The sequence below is a fragment of the Lepisma saccharinum genome, chromosome 10 (genome assembly GCF_977018435.1).
Source record: "Lepisma saccharinum chromosome 10, izLepSacc3.1, whole genome shotgun sequence".
NCBI lineage: Eukaryota > Metazoa > Arthropoda > Insecta > Zygentoma > Lepismatidae > Lepisma > Lepisma saccharinum.
In genome coordinates, this window is record NC_139238.1 from 16,732,672 (window position 1) to 16,759,792 (window position 27,121).

The window sequence follows — 27,121 nt, forward strand, 5'->3', positions numbered from 1 at the left end:
TTAATTACTATGTACTGTACACACATCAAATTTTGTGTACTAGTACACAATACTACAATTTACAATAAAACTTGTGAAATATTATGTATTTTCTTTAAGTGTAAGTAAGTATTGCCATCCCAAAACATATTAATAATATATATATATAGGGTGGATGTTCCTAAAGTCAGCCTCCTCCAGTAGTCAGCCACATCGCAGAAAAATGTACATTTATAAGGCCACCACTAAACCTTGTATCTATAATTGGTAACAGAATTAAAAAACCATATTCCAGTAGTCAGCCAGCCTTTGTGTGAAAGGTGGTGGCATCTGGTGAAGAAGGAATGAACCATCCAGTGGAGCTGTTTGTGTTACTGATGCAAGTACGTGTTTTTTCTAACGAAAAAATTAGCAACAGCAACTGTGATGACAAATAGGTAACAAGGTTATTTAGTGAAGAATTACCAAATATTTTGTTTGTAGTTGTGTTAGAAGGAATAAGGATTTGTTTCAAAGACGTTTTAAGTTGTATATTAATGTCTGTACGTCGACAGGGGGGATGCTGAGTACAGGGTTGTGAATTCAGGCTTCCTGCCAGTGGTCAGCCTCCAGGGGCTGACTACTGGATTTAACCTTGGTTGGCTCGTTGGGACTATCTTACCATGTTCTGGACGTAGAACAGTAATCCCTGTAACATGGTCCTGTTTAAAATGCTATGAGACAAATCCTTCCAGTGGGCAGCCCCCATATCACGAAAGTGGCTGACTACTGGTGCCAGCTTATCCTGTAGTCAGCCCCCTCTGCTGAAGAAGGAAAATCACAGGTATTTAAAAATTCTAGTTATTATAAAGTGCCTCTTTCACCTGTCGCAATGAGTGCATTGATAAGCAGGTTATTTTAATATGTGCTCATACCAAATAAACAAGAAAAATACATTGAAATTGTAAGCTGGAAGTTGTAGTCATATTATAATTAGCCTACAGGTAACTGAATGAGGGGAGTAGGTTAACAATAATTTACTTTTCATGCTTTTCCATTGATTCACATGTTATAAATCAGAGCAGGCCCGTAGCCAGGGTGTAGGGAGTAGGGCAGGCCTTACCGACTGCACCACCAAGGCCATAGACTACACAAACTGTGTGCAGAATGCTTTGGAGCAGATGTCTTTGACCACAAACTTACAAGAAGGTAGTACTAATATTAAAATGAAACCAACAAGAGATGAATGTGAAGTTGCAATTGTTGTAATTAAACACTTCCAAGCTAGACTTGAGAGAAGAGGCATTGATGTGGCAGCAGTTGTTGAAGAAATCAGCAGTGCAACAGTGACTTCAGGAGAAAATGAAACTACGTGCTTTTCAACAGACTCTCTTGCCCCTACCTGTGTTCAGTCAGAAATGCATGAGGTTCTCCCTGTTCCACCAGATGATGCAGACAGCCTTTCTGCTGATAATCAGATTGATTCTGACTTGGGAAATCTTGCGCCTGGAATGTATCAAGGAACGAACTACCAGTGGACTTCTGGAGCCTACTTTTGATCTGACACACAGTGAATCAGGAATAGGTGGTTACTCTTCCAACTGTTTCTCCACCAACAACCAGTTCCCTTTCCCCAGTAGCTAATTCTTCAGGTGGAGCAGTACAGTGACTACCACCAACTGTTTCTTCCTCACCAGAAATGACAGGACATTCTCAAGCAAGTTTCCCCACCAGAAACAAGACTTCCCCCATCAGCAGCAACCACTGGGATGCATGAATCTCTCTCTCCACCTCCAACAACAGTGTGCCCATTAGACACAACTCCTCAATCATCAACAGTCCCTTCACCAGGACGATTTGACAGCCATGTGTTTTGGCCTGGTCTTATAAGAAGAAAGGAACCAAAGGACAGAAAAAAGAAAAATAATCCACACGCAATATTGTCAGAGGCATGGAGAAAACATGTGGCAGAAAAGTTAGAAATAAGGAAGAAAACTGAAGAAAAAAGACCATGCGGAATGACAAGAAAAAACTGGAAAGTTCAAAGACAAAATCTCAAAAGAGACACCGATCTGGCCCATCTAACAGTAGCACTGGAGAAAGGAAAGACAGTCATGAAAAATGTGCAGTGTGTGATGAAGAGTTAATAAGTGATGTCGAAGATGATGATCTTAAAAAGATTGGTTGTGATTACTGCATTCGCTGGTTCCACCTGAAATGTATAGAGCTGTGTAACTTGCCTTATAGAGATGTATCTCAGCAAGGGTTTGCCTGCCCAGAGTGTGCTTAGTTGGTCCAAATAATGACTGGTTCTCACAAAAGTATTTTTTCTTTCATAAAATCTATACTAGGGCCTATCCTTAATGTTAAAAAAAACAACAGTCTGTGTGAAGTCAGGTGTTCTTAATGTCACCCACAAGTATACCTATTTAATGTTACTAGGCATACATAATGTTACTTACATGATAAGTTAACCTTCATTTTTAAATATATACTCTCTTAAAATGTTTTAAGCATAAGAAAACAGCTCTGTGAAACAATATCCGACCTGGGGCAACCTATATTATCCTTGTGCAGTTGCAGGCTGACTACTAGTGTTGACCATGGCTGACTTCTGAATTTCAGTGGCTGAGTACTGGGAGTTTTGCTCTCTTTACAATGTGAGCTTAATTGCTATATTTTGTGGTTTATTTGTGCTATAATAAATACTGCAGACATAAAACTGCAATTCTCCATTTTATTTACATCCTGATTACTAGAAAATGTACTGGGATTTTTATTCACGCGAAATCACTGAAATAAAAATTTCTCTTAAAGGGCTGACTACTGGCGAAATCACCCTATATATTGCTAGTTCATTTTATTTATAGTCTGTTACCATGTACTGTACATGCCTAAAATTCTGTGTACAAATACCGAATACCAAATACTACAGTTCAAAATATAATTTACAAAAACTGTGTTATTTTAATTCAAGCATAAAGGTTTGCCATCCCAAAAAATCGAAAATCTCTTAATTTTTTTTTGTCACTTTATTCTCTCCTCATTATTCTGTTACTGTGTACTGTGTGGACATTAAATTTTGTGTATGAATACAAACTACTCCAGAAAATGCTGAATATTATCCTGGAAGAATATCTGTCGGGAGCAACCCGGAATAGCTCTGTCAGCCATTGTGTAAAATGAGAAAATACACAGCACACTCACTACATGGAGAAGTATAGAAAGAACACAGAACAGCATTTACTGCCATCTAATGGGCAAGTTATGAACTGAAATGTCAAACGTTTGAAGTGAAACAATGATGAACAACGTAGAAACACGACCACATTTCCATAAGCACCAAAAGACTGAAAATGCATATCTATATTATCCACAATTTATGCATATTAGGAGAAAATGTAAATACACGTTCTCCATGCCAAAAGGGTTAAATATAGCTATCAGTTAATCGCAAGATGGTGCAAACTATGTGCTAAATTAATGAAAATTGTACATTTTGCATAATTTGCAAAATATTTAGACTCCAAAATAGCATCATACAATAGTTTGCAGACACCAGAACACTCCGGAAAAGTGCAGGGTATTGGTGACACAATTCAAATTAATCCTTACTGGTATCTGTTTAAGCTCAGCTCTGATGGAACAGAAATAGTACCACATTCTAACTGTGACATTGACAACAGTATTATTTTTAAGGAAAAGTGGCAACATTTAATTTTTTGAAATCTCGATAAAGAGATTCTCTTATGATTCTCAGTTCCAGATAGCCAATTTAACAGATTCACTTCAATCCACGAATATGAGTTTCCTTAGCTCCTGATAGTTAGAAAGCCCATTTGGAACAGACCTGTTGATATTCTGAGGGAATTTCATGATTTGCCTACAGGAAGCATCAAGTCAAATCATAATGTGATACCTCTGGCTTGAACAATCACCAGACATACACAATGATACAAGCATGAACAATCACACCTACACAAGAAGGAGCATAAAAACTTACGTTTTTCTTATCCATATAAAACTGTTTTGTTGTAAGCAGGTTCCTGTGCATGGCCCTTGCACTTTCCTTACTGCATTTCTGGAAAAGCCAGCGTATTCTGAAATCACTGGGAACAAACGTAACTTTCCTCTTTAGAAAATTGTTCAGCCACCGCTCCGTAGTCTTTAAATCTGAAAAAAATACACTCTTTCCTGGTTGGTCTAGATGAGGTATTGTGATAACATTATCTTCACCCCAGCATGCTGGTATTGGAAGCATACCAGGGACATTAGGTATCAAACGACCTACTTTAACAACTTTCATTGGTGTAGCTTTTTTTACTGCTGCTGGCACTTTAAAGACATCCTCAGATTGAACATCTGCACTAGCATCCTTCCTTAATTTTTCCACAATGTCATTACATGGAGCTTCAACATCTAATTCTTCTTCTGAATGTCCAGTACTATGTTCCTTATAATCTTCAGCCTCTCTATCAACATCCCTGTTTCCCACAGCAGTACCCTGTGCATTTGCTACACTGTGAGAAATTTCTGCCAGTTCGTTTGTTGCAGATTCCGTATTAGCAAGTGTACGAGGATTAACAATTTGTAAGTTGCTGTATAATGGATTGGATGAATCATTTTCATCTTTATTCTCAGTTAACTGGGTTTCATGAAGCAATGAATCATTAGCAATGTCTTGTGCTGTGCAGTCTAGATCTTCATCATTAGTATATAATATTTCTTTACATAACAAGATGTTTTCATTGATAGGTGATATCCCTTCCTGACTACACATTGAATTCTCATTCTCTGTACTGTTCAGCAAGTCCATGGATACTGGTTCTCCCTGGAAGTTAGGGTCCAATTTCGTTTCATTCACACTAATAATGTCTGTGTCCTTTGGTTGTGCAACAACTGATTGGACATAATTATTAACACTGTTAGTCAAAGAATCATTATCCTCCTTTGCATGAACTTCCTGTTCAGTATCACTAAGGCTTTTCTCTACAGCATGTCCAGTATCTTTTACAATGTCTTCTGTTTTTGAATGGTCATTACATCCTCCACTGCTACTTCTATCTTCTCCAGCATCATCCACATTTTTAACCTTTTCAGCTTCCAAACTGTTATGTTTCACTGGAATCTCATTTACATCACATTTTGAATCATTCAGACAATTCTCTTGATTTTCAGTGTTACTCTCTGAACATTGTGAACTGCTTACTGCAGGATGACATTCTTCTCCACTGGCAAATTCATTTCTAGATTTCTGAAGACTGTTCTTCGTCGAACTTTTCGTCCCATCTGATCTCTTTCCCTCATAGATGAACATGACCTCCTCTTCATTTTCTCGAACATTTGATTCTTCAGATGCTTCAAAATTTTTGTACCCTGCATTATTTACTGTTATCCTGGATGTTTCCCCATCTGCAGTCCTCATATGTTGGTTTGCAGAAGTAATGAGGGTTCTAAGAATATCCTTTGGAGAAAGTCCAGGTAGACCATGAAACTCTTCCCCATTAAGATGAAATAATTTTGGTTCCTTTGGATGAATTTTGGAAGTTCGATGTATGTTCCCTAAGATTTTCTTGGAAGCCACTGTTGGACCTGCACTTTGCAAGTTGGAAAAACTACTCTCTTTACGCAACACTTGTACCGATTTATCATCAACAACTTGAAATATGTCGAGACCATGATCCTCTTTCTGACCATATGGGCCAATAAATGCAAATTGTGCTATTCCAGGAACAACATATATCCCATATTTGGGAAGAGACACCTCTTTAGTATTCTTGTCTAAGATTACTCTCATTGTCTTCCTCTTTGCCTGGGCAAGCGTTATAGCTTGTCGCAGTAAAGCATATCTTACGGAGCACCGTTTAGAATTTACTACTAGTATATTGAATTCATTTTCCATATTGATAGCATACCACTTCCTTTTCACTTCAACTGGCTGCCCAAAATTATCTGTACGATTGTTAGGTGCCATAGGTTTTTCATTTTTCTTGTTGTGGCCTTTTTCATTACTATTTGACACTAAACTATCAACCTTAAGAGTTCCGAAGAACTGCCAGAGATTCCCATCATGGACCAAAATGGCACACTCAGCTTCCTTTGCAACAGGGGTTTGGGTTCTACTTGAATTATTGGTCAAGAAATCAGGAATGAAGTCTGGTAAGTATTCGTGTGGTACATCTCTGATGTTTGTACACAAAATATTAGGCCTAATATTGCTGTAAGTAACGAAAATCTTCAATGGTAGATCATCAGCTTTTGCTATTCTATTTTCATAAAGCCACATATGAACTAAGGATTTTTCATATTGTGACTTCAGTATATCAATGTTTACCAACTGCAGCTTACTCTTGAAGCCCCCCAATAAATCAAGTTTACCACCTGCCATATTAGCCAATGTGTTCCGGTCCATGTGTTGTTTTAACATATTTTGCAGTCTCTCTGTTTTCAAAGCAGTTTCACTGAGTGCTTTTTCAGAGATCATTTCACCTGCAGAATGCTCATCAAATTCCTGATGATTTAAGTCACCTAGTTGCTCGTCAAAAGGCAATGGTGCATCCTTTTCAAATTCTTCAGGTTTTAGCGAAGTAACACTCACTATTTTGGCAAAATTGGTTTGCGATTCATTGCTCAATTCTCCACTTTCTGAATCTTCAAAGCATTGGTTAAACATATTTCCACTCTCGTCCCAAGCCTCGGTAACACTATGCTCAAAACTTTGGCCAGAGTTGTCATTGGCAATACCCGATGCACGAGACCCCATTGAATGCACAAAATGTGTCTGCAAAAGAGGCAATTCAGGTCCCACGTGCCTATTTGTATATTTTGGCAGGCTTCCTGCATGCTTACGTGGAAATATTCTTTCATCTGCAATGGCTCTTCTCTTCTCTTTCCACACTCTTACCCTGTATGTTATATAACCAGCTGTTCGAGCACATTTTTCACTGAAGTTATGAACATACCATGGTATAGGTATAGTTCTCTTCACAGCCACATTACGCGACTTGTGTACTTTTCTGAATTTGTTATATTTATAAAGGCAGATGCAGTTGGTTTTTGAGTGATAAAGGCAGAAAGTAACATGATTTTTTACAATGTTTTGATGGAGGCGTGAGACATTAACAGAACAAGGTTTGACGTTATATCGTTCTATCAATTCCTTCTCCATTTCAGGGCTTAGAGTGGGAGTTTGAGCCACAGAGGGTTTTGGGCGCACTGGTATATCTTTAATTTCTGCAACAACAAATTCACGACCTACAATCATAGCTGAATCTCTCAATCTTTGCGGGAGCTTAATTTCTCGACGCTTACGTTCACCAACCATAACAACTTCATTCTCTGATCTTATAACTGTTTGCTTGAACACTTTTTCCTCCCTTGCCAAATGCTTAATGTTGTCTTCTTCCAACCGAGCTACAGCACCTGCAGACAGTAGAGATAAGCGACTTGTTTCTGTAGTTTTCTGCTTCCAACCATCACATGTACAATTAAACATACACTCAACTCTTCCACAATGTTCGGGCAAGTGAGGTTTTCCATGCAAACTTTCACACACACAACCCAGTTTACAAAAGTCATTATTACAGGATTCAGTTTCTTTTGGTTTGGCAGGTTTGGGTTTGTCCGAAGACTGAATGTCAATTATATTTACTCCAATTTTATTCAGTTCTCTTACCATGTCTCCATATCTTTTCTTTTTTCTGCGACTTTTATTCTTTCTTTGTGCACTGTTTGCATTACTTTTTTCTGAAGATGTATTTACTACACGATCTGATATTTCAGACACAATTTCATCCAAAACATTCTGCACATCATTTTGAATTTTAACATATAAGTCGATTGCTGTTTCTGTAAGAATGATACAGTCTTTCTTAGGCACATTTGAACAGTCTTGATTAGCTGTGGTAGACACATTAACCTGTTCGACATTCATCTCACTAGAGACATGTTGTTCTGTAGGAATAGTTGATGTGCTTGATGATGCTTTGCAAACCTCGTTCTTCTTCGATGCTTTGATCACTTTACTCTTATCTGCTTCGTGCTGTTTTAATTTAATAGCTTTTTTCTGACTGATCGGTAATTTCATAGCTTTGATCTTCTTCTTAACTGAAGAAGAACTTGAGTCTGTGCACACATCTGAACTTAACACAGACGTTTCTCCTTTTATTTTGGGTTGATGCTTATGTTTCACATTGGCTGAAGTATCTTCCGAGGGCATAACAACAGCTGATGCAGCAAACTGTGCCCAACTTTCATCAATTTGTAGTGGAATAGAGTCACTGTCACCGATACTTTCCTGGCTGTATTTAGCTTTGTCCAAAACACACTCCTTAGCTTTAACCAAGGTGCATTCCAAGAGCTTCTTGAATGCATATTTGAGGATTGAACTATTAGTGTCTGGCTTTTGGAGATCACACTTTGACGTTTCATTTTTGCCTATTGAGGTACCACCTTCAGCATGTGCTTCACTCTTATTTGTATTCTGAATTTTTATAGAATGTGATTTATTTTCTTTCAAATTTGCAAAATCAAGGTCTTTGAAGCTGAGACCATCTTTTTTGGCATCATGGTCATCAAATCCTCTGAACACTTCTGGAAAGTAATTTTCAGTTTTGATAGATCTTTGAGCTCCTTCAAGTAGATCACCCTCCTCTACAAAACCATCTTCAATAAATTCATCCTCCACATCCAGTGGGTTTTGTGTTGAGGCAATATTTTTATACTTCAAACTCTTAATTTTAGTAATATCATTCGTTTTTGTTGGCATCAGATGTATGAGCTGTGCTTCGAAATCATTACTGCTACTGAAGTCAAGTTCCAATCCTTCATCAATAAACATGCTGGTTATATTTCGGCTGGCAATACTCTTGTGGTCCAATTCCATCTTTGTAAACTCCACCATGTCATGTTCTGTTTCAAACGCCAAGAATTCAATACCATCTATCATGTCCCTTTCTTCTCGACCAGTACTAATTTTTACTGCTGCAGAATGGGAAACTTCATCATCTTCAAGACTCAAACCAAATCTTACTGAATTTGCAAAGTTACTTATGGAAGAATCGCTTTCGGTATCTGATCCCAGTTTCCTCAACATTTCATCTAAAGATGCAATATCTGACTTTTCAGATCTCATATATTTACTTTGCCTAGTATTTTCATTCATTCCGCCACCAGCAAATAACTGACTGAAATTTGTCTCATGTCGCTTCTTCTTCCTACCATCTGGCAAAGGAGCATCATAATCAATATCTACCGTAAGACCTGATGATCTCATCATTCTTTGGTATTCCCTTTCATTAGCATCTAATTCAAAAGAATACTTGTGAAGACGTTTCCGACGTTTAAAATTTCCTCCAAGAGTACCTTCAGTACTTTTATTGGAACCTGATTTCAATGGTGAATGCTTTGGTTTTACTCTCTTTATGTAGCCTTTACGCCAAGCGTTTCTTTTTATCCTTCGCGATATCTTCATACCCGCATTTGTAGTTGCACACAACTGGCCGGAATTATCAGCAGCATTTCCATTCCTATGAATGTTATGATGCAGAGCTTTGTACAAAAGATTTGCTTGTTTTCGCTTCTTTGGAAAAACATTATCTATTGGTTCTATGTCCATAAAATCCTTGAAATGTTTTCTTCTTGTCATGATTACCTCTGGTAACAATTTTGGTGGACTTACAACATCTTCTTTCTCATCATCGTCCTTCACCTTAAGGTAGTGTGTAAGCTCAGGGGGAATGTCACAAAGAAATATATTTTCTTGATCAGTCTTTTCACTTAGCTTATCTTTTGATAAATCACTCGCACTGGCTTCTGATATTTCACTTGGAAAACTAAAATCTAATTCTATCGTTGTAGCTGGGTCTAAGTCATCTAGTTTTGTTGGAGAAACTCCTTCCCCATGTTTTCTTCTAGGGGAAGTTCTCAAACTAGCGTTTTCTACCACCAAGTTTCTTTTAGGTGATACGCTCCTACTAACACTTTTATCGGTTTTATTTGTACTTGACTTTGGTGTAGACTTTTTTCTACTCTTTGATGCTACATGTTTGCTTTTAAACGTAAACATTCGACTATCAATATCTTCCTGATCTTCCTTGTGTTTCAACAGATCTTTTAAACCAATTCGTCCATCACTATTTAACAGTTTTGCTCGTTCTTTCAGTCTTGCACTACGTACAACAGGTACAGATTCAGGAGAACTCAACAGTTTACTCTCGGAAGTTACACTTTCAGAACTCTTTTCTGGGGTTTTACTTGCAACAGTATCTACACTAACTCTGCTCACACTTTTTGGCTTCTTGCTTTGAGGTTGAGATGGAAGTTCACTACAAGATGATGATGTTTCCTCCAATAACCTTTTGTTTGTAGTATCCTTCTCGTTTTCATTACTATCTGTAACAGTTTCTTCTTTTGACGGAGAATGTTTTTCTGCATTTCCACCAGCACTGCACTTTTTCTTGGATGCATTATTTGGAGAAGTTTGTCCTGAGGATGTCAACTTTTCTTTGGTGGGTGAAGAACTTCGTTCAGCAGCCATTTTCACTCCAGCAGACTCCCTTCTTCTTTCTAATTGCCTCCTATGTAACCTTAGGAAGGCCCAGGATTCTGGGCCATCATACACATAATCTGTAAAATAAAACGAGCACATTAGCAATAGGATACTTAAAGCCTGTAACTATACATATATAATAAAATGAACATAAGACTACACATCAGCATATCACATTCATAATATACAGGGTAGTCCATTTATAATGGAAAATATAAATATCTAAAAAAATACACATCGTACAAAAATGTTCCATATGAAAAATATATTGCTGGTAATCAGCTGTAAGATGGCATTATCATTTATGTCGTAGATGGCATTGCTGTCAGTGAAACCAATATCAACTACATTCAAATGGGAACCCTATACTATGGGAAAAGAGCATTGCACACATTCAGCTTATAATCGGTATACTCCCTCCTAGGAGTCTGTGGAGCAAGCAAATGAAAAAGTTATCTGTGCAAGTGATGACTCCAGGGGAACTCAACTAATATAAAATAAAAAAAATGGGGGGGATCTCAAACTTTAAAAAATCCTTTTAAGGAACGAGTGGTTGCATAACCTTGTAGTTGGTGATGGGGCTTGCATGCTCTAGTGGCTTGTCAGGTTAAACTGGTGGTAGCATTGCTTACTTGTAGGGTCACCCATGCCGGGAAGGCTGGCAAGGAAGAGCCAGACTAAGAAGCAACCTAACGGTTAACGGCTCCAAAGGCGGAAGGAGATGAATGATCGTATCTCAATGGCTGAGAAGGTAGAAAACCAGGAGGAGTAACACCTCCTTTTTTTTTAAAAAAAAAAAAAAAACCTTGGTCCATCTGACTCCAGATGGTAGCACCTTGTAAGGGTCCCTTGCTAGGGTGCGAAATGCTGAGGGGGATTGGGGGAATTCCCCCCCAACAATCTTGGCCTCAAAAATCCCCCAACTAAAAATTTCCGGGGGGAGTTTTTGTTACAACAAACAAAAGATAAGCAATTACTTTTAATTCCAAATATACTGTACTAAGAATAATATCGAATACAGACACAAATTAGTGTAGTTGTGAGTGTCCAATGGTTTTTCTCTCTCAAGAGATCATTAACAAATTGCATCAATACGCAAAATAAAAGTAAAACAAGAATGCAAAACAATAACAAAGTCTATGAAATCTAATTGATTTATATTAACATAAAGCAAAAACTTAATAAAAACTTACACATAATAAAACCATTTCAACTATTTCATAATTTACTAACATCTTAAACCAGTTAGTTAGTAAAGACGTAGTTTGCTACTATATAATATCTGATATACACAAAAGTAACACATTTATTTCTTCGTGTGTAATTAATAATAATACTATTTTTAATTACTAATTTAATAATTTAATTTAGTAATTTATTTTTACTCATAATAACATTATAAATATGTATATCGTATAATTTATATGTATGTTTGTGGGGGAGGGGGTTTGTAGATTAAGATCTTTCTCCCCCCACCAGTCTTAAATGATTTCGTACTTGCCCCTTGCCAGGGTTACAGCTAATACCTCAATGGCTGATGTGGTGGAGAAGGAGTCCTTTGGTACAGCACAGAAGGTGGAACCCTTCCTTCTGGGGTTAAATAAAAAAGGAACCACTGCCTTGTGGTGAAGAGGGATCTTCCAAGGCTAAGGGAGACAACCCTGACAGAAAACAGCATGCTTGGATGCTTCAGGTGGCAGCTCCACCACAAAGCTCAGGTGCTGTAGACCAATAACCTGCACATCTAAAATTACCTTATTAAAGAAACTAAAGTGAAACACAACCAGACGGATGCTTTGACGACAACCTTTGATGTTAAACGGAAAACGAAGATAAGATGTTGGAATATCAGAACTCTTGAAAGCTCAAAACTAAAACAAGTAGAAAGAGAAATGAAAAAAAAAATACAAACTAGAAATTCTTGGGTTGAGTGAGATGAGATGGATAGACTTTGGTGAAATAACAACACAAGAAGGAAATATAGGACAAACAGGAGATAAAGCAGAACACAGGAATGGCATAGGGATATTCCTAAACAGACTGGCAAAGAAGAGCCTAATAGAATGAAAGCCCATCTCCGACAGAATGATTACAGCTAGGTTTAGAACAGTTTTAGAAATATAACTATAATACAATGTTATGCTCCTACAGAGATAACAGAAATTGAGAGGAAAGATGCATCTTACCAACAATTAAATGACACAATAAAAAATGTGAAGAAGGATATTTTGATCCTCATGGGTGACATGAATGCCAAGGTAGGCTCGCAAAATGAAGGACTGAACATATAATGGGAAAACATGTTGGCTAATTTGCGAAGATGGGGATGAGGGATGAAATTGATGAATGGACATTTACAAACAACCATGTCCGAGCGGTATTCGAACCCGGGATCCATAACGGCGCAGCACGATGAAATGACAATGGAGAAAGATTGGTAAACCTATGTGCATACCATGAATTGGTCATTGGAGGAACAATCTTTCCTCATAAAAACTGTCATAAAGTAACTTTGGTTTCACCAGATAACACTAGAGAAAACCAAATAGACCACATAACAATAAGCAGGACATTTAGGAGATCGCTAATGGATGTAAGGAATAAAAGAGAAGCAGATGTTGCCAGTGATCACCATCTTGTGGTAGCCAATTATAAGCTAAAAATAATGTCATCATCCAATAAGTTTGAAGGAAGAAAAAAGAAAATTAATGTTCAAAGATTGACAGAGAAAGAAAAACGAAAAGAAATTAGAAATAAATAATATATTCCAAGTTCTCTCAGAAAGTACACAGTACGAATCAGATATTGAGACAAATTGGGAAAATGTAAAGAGAATCTACTTAGAAACTTGAGAAAAGGTACTTGGTATTAAAAATCAGCTACAAAAAGACTGGATGTCTGAAGACACTTGGGAAGTAATAAAAAATAGGAAACAAGCAAAACAAAAATAAACCAAAGCAAAACAAGATTACAGACAGCACCAGCCCAAACAGAGTACTCGGAAGTTGATAAAAATGTGAAGAAATGTGTGAGGAGAGATAAACTAACTAACTAACTCTCTAGCCTTCTTAAACCTGAAGGTTCATGGCTGCAGCAACACAGGCCTTCCATCTGTCCCTATTTTGAGCAAGATCTATATACTCTTTTCCATCCCTACCGATTTCCTTTACGTCCATCTCAACGTTGTACCTCCATCTTCGTCTTGGCCTTCCTATAGGTCTCTTACCATCAGGTTTCCCAACAAGAATCGTGTGAACTCCTCTTTCCTCTCCAGGGACGTCGTTAGGGGGGGGGGGGGCGGGGGGCACTGGGCCCCCGAAACGTCCACGTGGCCCCGGCAAACTGTTCTACACTTGCTGAAAATTTTACTTTCATGACAAATATTGCAAAATAGTTTTTCAGTATTTTTTTCTTTCAGTTAGAAACACTGTTCTTAATTTGAGTGGAACGAACCCAAAACCACATTTCGTTCTCGTTTTCCTGGTTGTAGCTATAGTGGATGTCAGTGTAGGAACCTAGAACTTTGTCGTTTCTCGGAATTTTGAGAGAGCGGTCTTTCCACCCCTAGCAGTCGCAGGTCAACAACAGGCAGGGTTGGGCGTTGAGTGTTGCCGTTGTGTCCAAAAGATGTTTTGAGCTTGAGTAGATTATAGAACGACCGCTTGTGCAGCGGTAAACCACATAAAATGCAAACAGTTGCAACTGGTCCAGAATTAGAGCGCAATACATGCTAAATAAGTATAATGGTGGCAGGATGCCTCATATCTCCGGGTAAGTACGTAGTATTATTCGCACCAAATATCTATTCTACTATTGAAACAGTCTAAAACACGCAACGTGTTAAAACTAATTATCTTCACAAACTGTACGATTTCTCGAGTCGCATATTTTTCTCGATATCGTGAAGACAGATTTTGAGAATCCTCTTTAACAAAACGATTGCGCAGTGATAGCATTGTTGCCTTGTAATCGAGGAATCCCGCGTTCGATACAATGGTGCAGGTACACAGTGGTCCGCATCTTACTTTAAACTGTAGGTCCAGTCCCGATTAGCCTTACTGTGTATAAAGTGGACTTAAAAACACCAACTCAACTCTTTAACAAACTTTTCGAAGAATCCAAAATTTAAACAAGAACAAGTAAATACATTTTTGTCATTTTGAAGTAAATTATTATTATTATTGTTATTATTTTGCTTTTGGTTCGTATGAATCTGCCTCACACAGTAAGCTTATTATGTTGAGTCAAGTACAATAACAAACCCTTGCAACAAGTCACTGGAAAGACATGTGAGGTTGCACATATATTTAAGCATCTATAAATAAATAATAACCCGTGGTTCGACAGCCCTGGAAGGGCCTTGGCCTATCTCCCGACTGCCAGTCTCCCTCCCACAATCCTACCTGAAGGTGTGGAGATCTTTAACCAGTAATGGGGTGACGTGGGGTCAGCACGTCGAACCCCCGACCGTTATAGGGGATATCCGTAAAGAATAATTATATTCTTGTGGTAAGGAGTCGTTTTCATTTAACAAACTTTATTGATTTATTCCATCAGCATTATTTAAAATGTAGTGCCATACTGAACTTACCAACTTAACAAAGGCACATTAATTGCTAAATGAGGCATTTTCCTTGTGTTGCAGAGCAGGTTCAGTTTTTGGAGTATTGCAATGTTTTACACAGTCCGTTCGAAGAATTTTGAGAATATTGATGTTTTGTCAGAGGGACCACCCCGGAATAAATATCTGTGGATGTTTTACAGGTTTCATCGTATTAAGAAGGTAATTTCCGGTGCAACTTTCCTCCGTACAACATGTCTTTTGCCATTCAAGCTGAAGAGCCGATTCATAGGTGCAATGACATTGGCAGCAAGAAACTCTGATTGGCACCATGTTGACAAAAGACTCAAGAAGTCCCGCAACCGACAGAACTCGAAGCGCTCGGATCCTACGGTGACATACATTTTGGTTGAATACAAACGGATGCATTGGTAGGAAATGCAGTGATTTTATGGGCCGTCCCTTTCTGGGAAGTCGGTGACCTTTTGAAAACACACTTTCCCTTCATGCACACCAGGGGAACTAAGCCAGGTCACCCCCTTCCACAAAATCTTCTCTTCATCTGGCTCTGGTTATCGGCCGTGCCGAAACGCACTGCAGGTAGCTAGGACTTTCTGGGTTAATTACTTTATGGTTCAACATGGACATAGGCTTTTCAAATTGCAAGAGACAAAATTCTACTGTTTGTCCCTTTTCTGGCGGGAGATGAATGACAAAGATGTCGCGGTTCCTTCAGGTTCCCACACTCAACCCTTATGCTCATAACCTGCAATGAAAGGAAAGACCATAATAAGCCTTTGAAATGTATCGAGTTTATAGCCTTCCTTGGTAACTTTCCACTCATTTTCAAGAAACATCTGCTTCTTTTTGCCCTACAGTGTTGATTGGTCGACAATTGATGACTGTCAGGTCAGCTAGTTCGAAGAACAGTTTGATCCAAGAAGTGGTTTCATAGTTAGCTTCTGTAAACGTGAGATTCCGGTAGGATCATGGAGTGCTTGAGATCTCATTTTCATGCATTGCGAGTGAAATTTCGAGTAATTTGGTTCATTTTACTTTGCTCTTCTGTTACATTTGGCTAACTGCGAAGATGGGGATGAGTGATGATATGATTAAATTGATCAATGGACACAACAAACACCCATGCTCAGTCTGGAATTCGAACCCGGCACACCTTGCAATCATAACACGATGTGCTAACCACTCCGACACGGGGGTAGGCGAAGTGAAATTTCGAGTGTGAAGCTGCCAGCTCGTTTTCCTCTCGAAAAAATTGAAGTAGGATCGACTGATCGACCAAATGTCCAACACAGGAGACCGCGTTTGACTCCCAGCGCGGTTGATCTCACATGTGATGAAGAATAAGTCACATTTCAATTAAGGAGGGAAACGAGGTATGTAGTCAACTTTATATAGTAGTGTGCATGCTCTAGAATTAATACGTTTCAAAATTCTGCATATTTTGTGATTTTTCTTCATTTAGCCTCCACCAGGGTTGTCAAAGGTCCATCTACCCATAACTTCTATGGGTTTTATTGGGTTCCGTTGCAGGACTGGAACCTTTCTTCTCGCACAATTTAAATTCGGTCCTAGTAGTGTATTGTTCCATTAGAAAAGGATACTGGATCGTATTTAAATTGATCCGGAAAATATTCCTGCACCGAATTTTAATTGATCCTGGAAAAAAAGGTTCTTGGACAGTGTTAAAATTCAGCCGCAAAACAAGGTTCCTGGACCGTATTTAAATTTTACCGAAAAAACAGTTCCTGCACCGTATTTAAATTCATACGGTAAAAAGGTTCCTGGACCGAATTGAGGCCTAGAACCAGGGTGGCTACAAACAAGCAGAAATGAAATTCCCTGACTTTTCCAGGTTTTTCAGGACAAAATTTACATTTTTCCCTGACAATTAGAAACTAAACTAAATCAATGTTTTTGCAAATGGAAATAATAAACTCATACAGATCCACGTATGGTTTTGCAAAATACCAATATTATCTTCTATTAAATTGTCTTAATTTCTCTATTCTCTATGATTTGAATTCAACATGCAAAATAGTGAATTTGGAAAATTATTACAATTCACAAGCTAAGGAAGGATTATGGAATTTTGTCATACGCAGTAAGTTTAAAATAAAATACTTGATTATTTTTAAAGTTACGACTAAATGAGATAAGAGTGATTGATTAAGAAATACATTTTGTAATTTATCAGTCTCCTTATACATTCTCGGTATTATATGTTGATATTTCCACTGAGGCTTGGAACCCTCTGCTTGCAAAAACTATGAGTGCGGACTCATTTTTCAATGCATAAAGCTACTTCTCTCTTGTCTCTAAAGCAAAAAACTTAACTCTTGCATATAAGTGAAACAATTGAATTGTACAAAAGAGTCATATTTCCTTACATTATCAATGGGATTTCTGCTTCAGTACAGTATATCCAAGTGAAGTACTGTGAAACTGACAACATGCAGTTATACCATTAATCCTGACGAAAAGGGTATGTAAGTATTAGAAATTTAACGCAAGGAATTTATAGAATTGCATTGTACAGGAACCTGAATTAGCAAACCAACACATTAAAACAGGAACACTCTAATAATAAAAGCTTCTGAAAGTTCATATACGAGGGGTATCCTGAAAAAGCTCCAATGGTGCCTATACGCAGCACTAGTGGTCGGAGAGCGACACACACACATGCTGGCAGGAAGAACTGGCATGTAGCTGTAATCTGGTACAGTTCCAATGAAGCCGGTTTAGGACAGTTCTAGGTGAAAGATTGCAGCTCTCATAAAGTCTATCCCCGACTGCGAGGTAGCCTACATTGCATGCTCAGAATTTGCACAGAGCCACCAGCAATCGTGTGAGTTGTTCAGATCGGACGTCGTGAGTGATAGTATGGTCAGACGATGGTGCAGACAATTCACGGAAGGCCAATCGAATGTGCACAACCCCATACAGCTGAGTACACACAGGCCCTTTGCATCACTTCAGGTGAGAGATCTTAGTCCACTCCCTGTACAGATCTGGCCTTGAATGTGCCAACTTTCATCTCTTCGTTTAACTGAAGAGGTTTCTGGCAGGGCAAGGATTTGACAGCTACACTGCGGTAGAGATAGTTCCAGTCTTTGCTGTCAGACACATATACCATGGGCATACAAAATTTAGTGCCATGCTACGACAAATGCCAGAACAACGGTGTTGATTATGCCGACAATTAGGTTAGGACTCACTGTTACAAACGCAATAAATTACAACTGATATTCTTGTTTTATTTATGCCTAATCGGTAGGGACCTTGATATTTTGATTTTTTTTTCAAATTGGTGTACTTTTTTATTTTAAACTATACGGTGTTATTTTTCCCAAAATTCACATTTTCATTTTAGCGCATTTTCTGGAAAATATCTGAAATTATACCTTCATGGTGTTTTTAAACTATTGTTTCAAATTGTAAGTCACATGGCTTACGCCTTATCTTGAAAGTTATTTTGGGAAAGTTATTTTCCATACCCCTTTATTAATTTTAAGGTAAGGAATTTAGATAATGGAATTTTGGTGTGGAGTTAGGGCCCCACACTTTCTTGATCACGGCTAAAGGTGGGGGTGATGTGATCAGCACCACACTCCTGGCTACCCTTATCCCTCAAAGTTTCCTCAAGGTACCAGCTTCATATGATGCTGGGTGGGCGCCGGAGCAGTTTGAATAGGTGGAAAACATCCCGGTTCTCCCCCGCAGGGGATCGACCCCGGGTCTCTCGCATAGTAGTCAGATGCCCTAACGACTGAGCTCCATTATTACTCGCTCGACAAATGCCAATAGTGCGCACTTAGCTTGGTAATTCAAAACATATCTCGTGCGACAAATACGAAGATTTGGCTCCCGTGTGACGGTAGATACTCACTCGATCTCCTGTTAGAACCCTGCCACTTTGCTCTGTGATGCAAATGGTTTTGATAGAAGTTGAAAAAATCGTGGGAAATAAATTATTTAATGTGGCTGTCGGAATTATTCCATGTACGTATAACTCTATAGTTTACTCTTGAGTAAAATGTTGGAAAACTTGCAGGTTCTACGTACACAAACATGGCCTAGAAAAGACAAGGATGTTGGATTTCATGGAATTTTTCGTTGTTTTAGGACATTTCTTTAAAAGAATCGCTAACAATGCCAACAATTCCCATTTTTTGCCAAATTCGCATTATTTCGATATTTCGAACAGGCGAAAAATGTGTCCAGACATCACTGCACATTCCTAAACATAATTTCGCAGCAATTACCATTTTTCACGTTTTGGCGTTTGCGAAAAATCAATGTACCTACTAATTGGAAATTACTTTCTGGCCACCCCTCGTATAAATCAGTAGGTGGAAAGTGAAAATTTAGCAGGGCTGGCAGAGAAAAGTCAATTCTTGAAGGAAGTGATTTGCTGTTATGATTGAATGATTCGAGTACATATGATATTAAAATATTTACGTACTTATTATTAGTATTTTATTTCATAATATTGGACATTAACTTCACTCAGTGAGAGATTTAAGACCATCTCTCACGAGATTAAACAGACAGGACAGAGAGTGGCGTTAATTTCATTGCAATACTAGTGTTGCAGTAAATATGAGGTTGGGAGCATGCACTTGCCAAATTTTATAACGTTCACCAATGCAGATTTATGTTTCACTTTTTCGTGATAGTATTCAATATATCCCGTTTGGTTGGATTATTCTTGATATCTAAGAATATTGCAATGTCATTCTAAACGTATGTTAACTTGTGCGAAACCAGCAATACGTCAGGATGATAAAAGAAAACCTTCGTAAGCACTGCTACATTCATTAAGATGAAGTGAGCCAGAAGAGTAATAAAATTCCAGCAGCATATTTGAAGTCTAAAGCTCTTCTTGTTTATGCATGCGATTTTTGTTGGATATTGCAGTCCATGCAATTTCTTTCGCATGTTGTAGTGAGATACTTTGTCGGGTGGCGATATTCGATAAAAATCGTATGTATCAATGGAACATATTTGTTTCCATGTTCCTTCAGTTCGCCCAACAAAATACCTTACTACGACGTCCGACAACTATCGGACGGCGCCACCCGCTCTTATCCCCTCCATCTGTTGACAAGTCCCCTTACTACTCCCATACGGACAAGAAAAAATGGTAATTCAATGCATTTTCCACGTAATATTTAGAGGCTTAACCTTTACTCCTCCGATGAAACCATATGGTTGGTATCATCAGAGTCAGGTCGTACTGGCCCGATGATACCATATGGTATCATGGTGCTGATTACGAAATGAATGTGCTTTTTGGACCTTCATACTCTTATGTTTGGGTGGAAACTCTGACACAGGTCTGGAGTAAGCCTGGGAAATTCATATTGATGACCAACCTCCCCCCTCTCCGCAACATATCCATGCCACATTTCCGAACAGAGTTTCACATTTTGGCTCATTATTCATGAAACATGTTTCAATCTCTTTGGAAACGTCCATTCTTTGAAGAGAATACTAAGGTTTGCGCCGTCTCCCCAAAATAGCGGGAGAAGAGGAGGTAAACTCCAGATTTTTATGTTGTTTTTTTTTCATTGAAATTCGGTGGTCACCCCCCCAAACCCCCCTTCCTCGGTTCGGTGTTCTGAGTTGTACACGGTTGTATGCTACGATGTTTTAGCTGCAAACCAAAACTTGTCCGAAGTAGATTGCTCCCATAGTACCCGAGTTATAACAATTTTCCTCCAAACATGCAAATTACCTATTTTTTGTAAAAAAAAAAAAAAAAAATCACATTTTGGCATATTATTCAACTTGTATGGCACCAAAGAACATGAAACATGTTTCATTCTCTTGAGAAATGTCCATTCTTAGAAAAGAATGCAGCAAACTCAAAATTTTTGTTTTTTCCATTGAAATTCGGAGGTCGCACCCCCCCAACCCCCCTTCCTCGGTTCGGTGTTCTGAATTGTACACGGTTGCATGCTATGATGTTTTATCTGCAAAAAAAAACATATCCGAAGTAGATTGCTCCCATAGTGCCCAAGTTATAACAATGTTCCTCCAAAAATGCAAATTACCTATTTTTCGTAAAAAAAAAACAGTTTCACATTTTGGCTTATTATTCAACTTGTATGGCACCCTCGAACATAAAACATGTTTCATTCTCTTGAGAAATGTCCATTCTTTGAAAAGAATACTAAAGTTCGCGCATTCTCCCCAAAATAGTGGGAGAAGAGGGAGCAAACTCCAGATTTTTGTTTTTTCCATTGAAATTCGGGTGACGTGCCCCCAAGCCCCCCTTCCTCGGTCCGGTGTTCTAAATTGTACACCGTTGCATGCGCAGATGTTTTATCTGCAAAACAAAAGTTATCCGAAGTAGATTGCTCCCATAGTGCCCGAGTTATAACAATTTTCGTCAAAAGAGTGTTCGAAGTCAATGAAGACGAAATTCCCTGACATTTCCCTGACTTTTTTTGACACCTCAAATTCCCTGACTTTTCCCGGTTTTCCAGGTTTTCCAGGTCTGTCGCCACCCTGCCTAGAACCCATTTACACTTGCTGATTTTCTGTCCCGGATGTGAAATGAATTTATTTACAATACCTGGACCATTAACAACCCTGGGATTGTTAAAGATTAGGGAACACATACATTCTAATTTGTTCTATAGGATTCCGTTATAGGACCGGAACATTTTCTCTCGCACAATCTAAATTAGTACCAAGTTGCGAATTGTTTCATTTCAATACGGAACTTTGACCCTATTTAAACTGATCCGGAAAAAAATGTTCGTTGACCGTATTTAAATTCTTCAGGAAATAAGGTTCCTGGACCGAAATTAAATTAATCTGGAAAAAAAATCATGGACCGAATTGAAAACGTTACAGATGAAGAGGTTCCTTACGGTCCAGAACCCATTTACGCTTGCTGATTTTCTCTCCTGGATGGGAATTGAATTTATTTAAAATTCCTGGACCTTTAGCAACTCTGACCTCCACCCGCAAATGCAGACGCTGTGACTGCTGCTTAGTGCTTAGGCGGGAAAGTTGACTAGACATACAAATAAAATTAATCCAAAGTTATATAGCGAATAATAGTTACTTACATAATAATATCATGAAATACGGAGAGCCAAATTACTTATCAAGCATTTTCTGTTATTTGCCTATCCTAGTGGGAGCGAAAATCTTTTGCCCTTGCTGGTGAACTCAGTTCCTGCAAATTCAAGACGGCATTTTCTAATTTTCATTTCTATTTGGGCCGACAACTCCGTGGTGGAGTGGTTAGCAGGTTACGCTACGAAACAGAATGTCCCGTGTTCGAATCCCGGCCTGAGAACGTGTCTTCTTTGTGATGGTCCTTTCATCAAGTTAATCTTAACTCATTCTCATCTTCACGATTAGCCAAAAAGTGTCAGAAAAGTGAAGTAAAATGAACCAAGTCAATCAATAATTTCTATTTCGTTATTTTACACCGCCTTTCTACCTCTTGGGTTAAATGCGACGATGAGTTTGAATGATGATCCGAAGGAATAGCGATGCGAGACATGATGCAACCACACCTGTCCAAGGTCCGAACCTTGGACCTCTGGTTTCGTAGTGCATCATGCTCATGCTTCGGGAGTGGAATCCTTTGAATGAAAAACTATAAAAGTAGGGTGAAAGAAAACAACATTGTACTGTGCAAAAAAGCCATGTTTAGGTCCTCTAAAGAAAACTACAGTTATTCAGTAAAATTAATTTTGAAGGACAAAGCCTCCGAAGTGTTTTTCCATTCGGTGACGTGTGGTCATCACATCGAGTCCCATCTAGTTTTGAGAGTGGAATTCGCTTATATATTGATTTCAAGTAGCTTCCCAATTGTCCTCACGGTGTTGGGCCATCACAGAAATTTTGGAGTTTCTACCAGGGATCAAACCTTGAAAAACTAGAGCGCAATAATTTGAGCGCACGGGAATTTTGTTGTTTCTATTGCCATCATATATTTAGTTTTGCACGCGCAAAGAAGATTACTTTTAAGAAACCAGATGTGTGCATACAATTTCATATATATCGTCATCATTCTCCAATGTGTACAGTACGACGCCACAAAAGACTCGTGCATGTCCCATAGAATAGTGGTTAAGGGTGTCGCCTTGCACTAAAGGCCGCCGGATTCGGTTCTGGTATAAACAATATACATGGGATGCTTATCTTGAACTCATTACACAAACATTTCATTTTCGCACCGTTGTCATACTTGTACGTACACCTAATACCAGCACCCTTTTATATCTAAACCCACGGAAGAGGGTTTTCTCTACTTCTCAATTTTGTTCGAGCAAATTTACAAATCTAAGGAGTAAGGACTAATGACATTGTTATTGGTGTCTCAAAAATCTGACAAGAGAAAATACATGGATTTTTAAAGACTGTCTAGATGCCATTAAGTTGATAAGTTCATTCTGCATTTAGATTCCCGAATAATGGCCGTGGATTTCACGAGTCTATATCCGTAAATTTTTGGGGGCTACAGGAGAAAATAATGTTCTCTTCCAACAAGATTATATATATATATACTTATGTAGGCCTATATGGTATATTAATAGTTTGTTAGCTTTTAATAGTTTGATAGAAAAAAAATCTTAAGTTTTGGGCCCCCCCGAACTGATCAAGCTAGCTACGTCCCTGTTCCTCTCCCATTCGTGCCACATGGCCTGCCCACCTAAGTCTTCTTGATTTCATTATTCTAATAATACAAATTATGTAGTTCTAAATTATGTAACCTTCTCCACTCACCTGTCTCCTCATCCCTTTTAGGTCCAAATATTTTCCTAAGGATCTTATTTTCAAATACTCTCAATTTATGTTCCTCTTTCAATGTAAGGAGAGATAAAAGGAAATGCAAATGCAAATGGAGGAAGAGCATAAAATTGAAGGACGGGAAGTCCTTAGGGAGGAAGATAAACAATTTAAAAGAAATGTATACGAAGCATCATTTATATGTAGGAATAGGGAAAATAAACTTAATAGAGAAGACTGTAACATTGATGAACTCTGGATAAGAATGCTGAAAAAATGGGAAAAGCGGGAATATGAGGAAATCAGATTCAAGGATACCCCAGACGTAGAGCGTGAAGCTCGAGCCGTACGCGATTTCACTTTAGATATGACGTAATGCAGAGGGAAAAAGAGTGGGGAGAGATCTAACTCGCTTACGACCTCGTGCATTCGCAAGGAAGCCATTGACTGTCAACATGTGAGTGGCAAATGGCCGGAGGGATTCTTTTTTAATAAGTTGTAAAAGAGGGTTTTAATTGATTTTAATAGTAGGAAAATTTTACATAGTGATTTTTTAAAAAAGAACAGGTCAGTTGTGATGGAATCCAAATATTTTATCCTATCCATGTAAACCTAATCCTTGCCATCGACGAAGCTTCGTGGGCAACCGTGAAGCCGATGATAAACCGACCTGAAGAAGGGGACAGTGGTCCTTGAAACTTTGTCAATCACTCAACACATACTCACTGAACGTAAGTAAAAATAAGTTATATTTTATTTTATTTATAGTACATAAAGGGAGTAAGTCGCACGTAACCTGAAAATTGAGTTATATGACATAACTAAGAAATTATGCAGAAAACATTTAGGAAGAGTAAACCGGTGAGAGATAGAAATGGTAATCTATTGCTAACCCAAGAACAACAAATGAAAATATGGAGAGAATATTTTTCAGACATATTGAATAGAGATGGATAAAGAGAAGAAGTTTGTAACAAAATAAGAATAGAAGAGACCAGAAGAGATAAATTAAACTAGATCCCTCCAAATAGAGCAGAAGTGAAACTAGCAATAAAGCAAATTAAGAATGGCAAGGTTCCTGGAATGGAAAACATTAATCCAGAACTAATCAAAGCTAAGGTGGAAACTTCCACTGACCTATTACAACCACTATTAGAGAAAATATGGAATGAAGAAAAAGTTCCATTAGGATGGAGGGAAGGTTTAATAGCAAAGCTGCCAAAAAATGGAGATACAACTAACTAACTACAAACTGGAGGGGAATAACTTTGCTAAATATACAAGCTGGTTTCCACAGACAACGTACTTGTGTCGATTTAATAAATACTCTAAGAATAATTCTGGAACAAAACAGTGAATGGCAAGCCACTTTATACGTATCTTACATTCATCGAATTTGAAAAGGCTTTTGACTCGCTAAATAGAAGAGTCATGTGGCAGACATTAGCAGATTATGGTATTCCAATGAAGATATTAAACGTAATAAAAGATATGTACGAAGGTTTCAGATATAAAATCCTACATGAAGGACAGCTGACAGACTACATCAATGTTACAAATGAAGTGAGACAGGGCTGCATCCTATCTCAAGATAATATTTCTATTAGTGCTAGATACAGTTATGAAGAAAACAATGGATTGTAGGAAAAGAGGAATACAATGGGGACTCAAAGATAGACTAGAAGCTTTAGATTTTGCGGATGACATCTGCTTATTAGTGATATGAAGGAGAAACTAAAAAGACTACAGGAGGAAGTGAAGATGGCAGGACTCAGAACAAGACTAAAGAAATGAGAGTCAATGCAAGAGGAAAAGGAAAGTTGAATGTTTGTCATGAGCTGGTTGAACAAGTAGAGTCATTTACACACTTAGGAAGTATAATAAAAGGAGGAGGTTCAGATGAAGACATACAAAATAGAATAAAGAAAGCCAATGTGGCATTTGGAAAGCCTGCAATATATCTAGAAAAGACAAAAATAAGAATTTTGATGAAAAATTCTATGAAGTACATCTCCTGTGTGTCTAATTTAAAAAAAATGTAAAACCAGTTTTACTGTATGCTTGCAAAACATGCAAAACCACATAAGCTAACACAAAAGGATATAAACCTTTATTAATCGTTGTCTCAGGCGTATCGTCAATATAAAATGGCCAGAAATAATATCAAATGAAGAACTATGGAGAGAAACTAAACAACAGCCAATTTCAACCCAAATAAAAATAAGAAAATGGAGTTGGTTAGGACACATATTACGAAAACCAACTGGAGCAATAGAGAAAGTAGCCTTAGACTGGAACCCACAAGGAGTACGAAAAATAGGACGCCTGAAGAAAACATTGAAGAGAACAGGAGAATAAGAAGCAGCCGAGAAAGGAAAAAGGTCAAGAAGTTGGCACATCACAGCCAAATGGAGGCCTTTCACTGAAGCCCTATGCGCTTGATGGAGCAAAAGGAATTAAGTCAAGTAAGTGTACACCAGCTATGACATAATAGATAGTGCCATCTTACATACAATATGTACTTTTAATACATTTTTATTATAAGTGGACCATGCTGTATCGTGTCATTCCATACAATTTCAACTAAAATTTGTAACTTCACCATTGTTTAAAAGATTAATAATTTAACCACTTATTTCTATTTACTTTAAGTACAAAACCGATGTCTGATTTTTTTTTCAGGCTTGTGTTTGTATTTGCCAGCCATTTTCAATTACCTGCATGCAATTATTTAGCATTTTTAGGTATTTATCAAAACTGTAATTTCAAAAGTAATGATACAAACACATTTACTTAAAAAATTAATTTACATTAAAATTTTCTGAGTGTAAGAGATTGTGTTATAACAACAAATATAAGCAACTAGTTTGGACTTCAAACATACTTTACTAAGAATAACATCATAAACACATACAAAGAAGGAATAACAAAGAATTATGTCAGCCTGTGTGTTGATTGATTTGGTGTTTAAGTCCACTTTATGCACTGTAAGGCTAATCGAGACTGGACCTACAGTTTAAAGTGGGATCCAAACCACTATGTGCCTCCACCAGGCATCGAACCCAGGCCCCCTTGATTACAAGGCAACCACACTACCACTGCGCCATGGGGGAGGCCTGTCAGCTTGTGTGTGAATGTTGCATACATTTCTATCAAATTGGACTAGTAAAGGTTGAGCCGTAGCTGCGAAGTTGGTTGTCATTGTCTCCCTAGGCCCCTGGAACATAGAAATTAGACCGACCTGTCATTTCTCCCACATTTCTCACCTCCTTTCA

The 27,121-nt window shown here is 38.1% G+C and overlaps 1 protein-coding gene across 2 annotated transcripts in view; it reads right to left on the reverse strand.

Annotated features, from left to right (window-relative positions):
• The window catches only part of LOC145993795 (uncharacterized), a 101,850-nt gene that overhangs the window by 23,698 nt on the left and 51,031 nt on the right, over nt 1-27,121 (reverse strand). For both annotated transcript variants that reach the window (XM_083129600.1, XM_083129601.1), the window contains one exon: nt 3,962-10,584. In XM_083129600.1, the coding sequence (XP_082985726.1) occupies nt 3,962-10,584 (6,623 nt within the window). The remainder of the gene's footprint in view (nt 1-3,961; nt 10,585-27,121) is intronic.